The following is a 407-nucleotide window of genomic DNA, read 5'->3' as shown; positions in this document are numbered from 1 at the left end:
ACCCCACCCCAAAAAGACATCGACGAGGGGGAAGCCAGAAAGAGGGACCCCGAATCTCTCTCCCTCCCCGCACACACACACCCCGCTTTTCTCTCTCCCTCCCCCCAACGACAATCAGCATCATTCTCATGTCACATTGGCAGAAAAATAAAAATAAAACAGGTTTATCAATACAGAGGGGTCTATACGAGATTGAATCGTGGCGAGGAGGAAAAACCCTCAAGGGACTCACTTCATCTGCTTCACAATGGTGCTTTTCCCGGATTCCCCAGCCCCTGTTGGGACAAAAAACAAAAAAAAAGCAAACGTTAAAAAAAAAAAACCCAGGAAAGGCAAAATCTTGTGAGTGTGAGAATATAAGAAGATAAAGGAGATTACATCGGGAAGGAGCAGCTGTACTAATGGCC

At 46.2% G+C, this 407-nt stretch overlaps 1 protein-coding gene across 9 annotated transcripts in view; it reads right to left on the bottom strand.

The window, feature by feature from the left end:
• GNAO1 (guanine nucleotide binding protein (G protein), alpha activating activity polypeptide O) overlaps nucleotides 1-407 on the bottom strand; it is a 280,020-nt gene that overhangs the window by 278,496 nt on the left and 1,117 nt on the right. For all 9 annotated transcript variants that reach the window (XM_015421401.1, XM_015421406.1, XM_015421408.1 and 6 more), the window contains exon 2: nucleotides 233-275. In XM_015421401.1, coding sequence (XP_015276887.1) covers nucleotides 233-275 — 43 coding nt within the window. The remainder of the gene's footprint in view (nucleotides 1-232; nucleotides 276-407) is intronic.

The sequence above is a fragment of the Gekko japonicus genome, unplaced genomic scaffold, assembly GCF_001447785.1.
Source record: "Gekko japonicus isolate JY-2015 unplaced genomic scaffold, Gekko_japonicus_V1.1 scaffold674, whole genome shotgun sequence".
Classification (NCBI taxonomy): Eukaryota; Metazoa; Chordata; class Lepidosauria; order Squamata; family Gekkonidae; genus Gekko; species Gekko japonicus.
The sequence above is the reverse complement of the archived record's forward strand: the minus strand, read 5'-3'. Positions and strand labels throughout refer to the sequence as shown.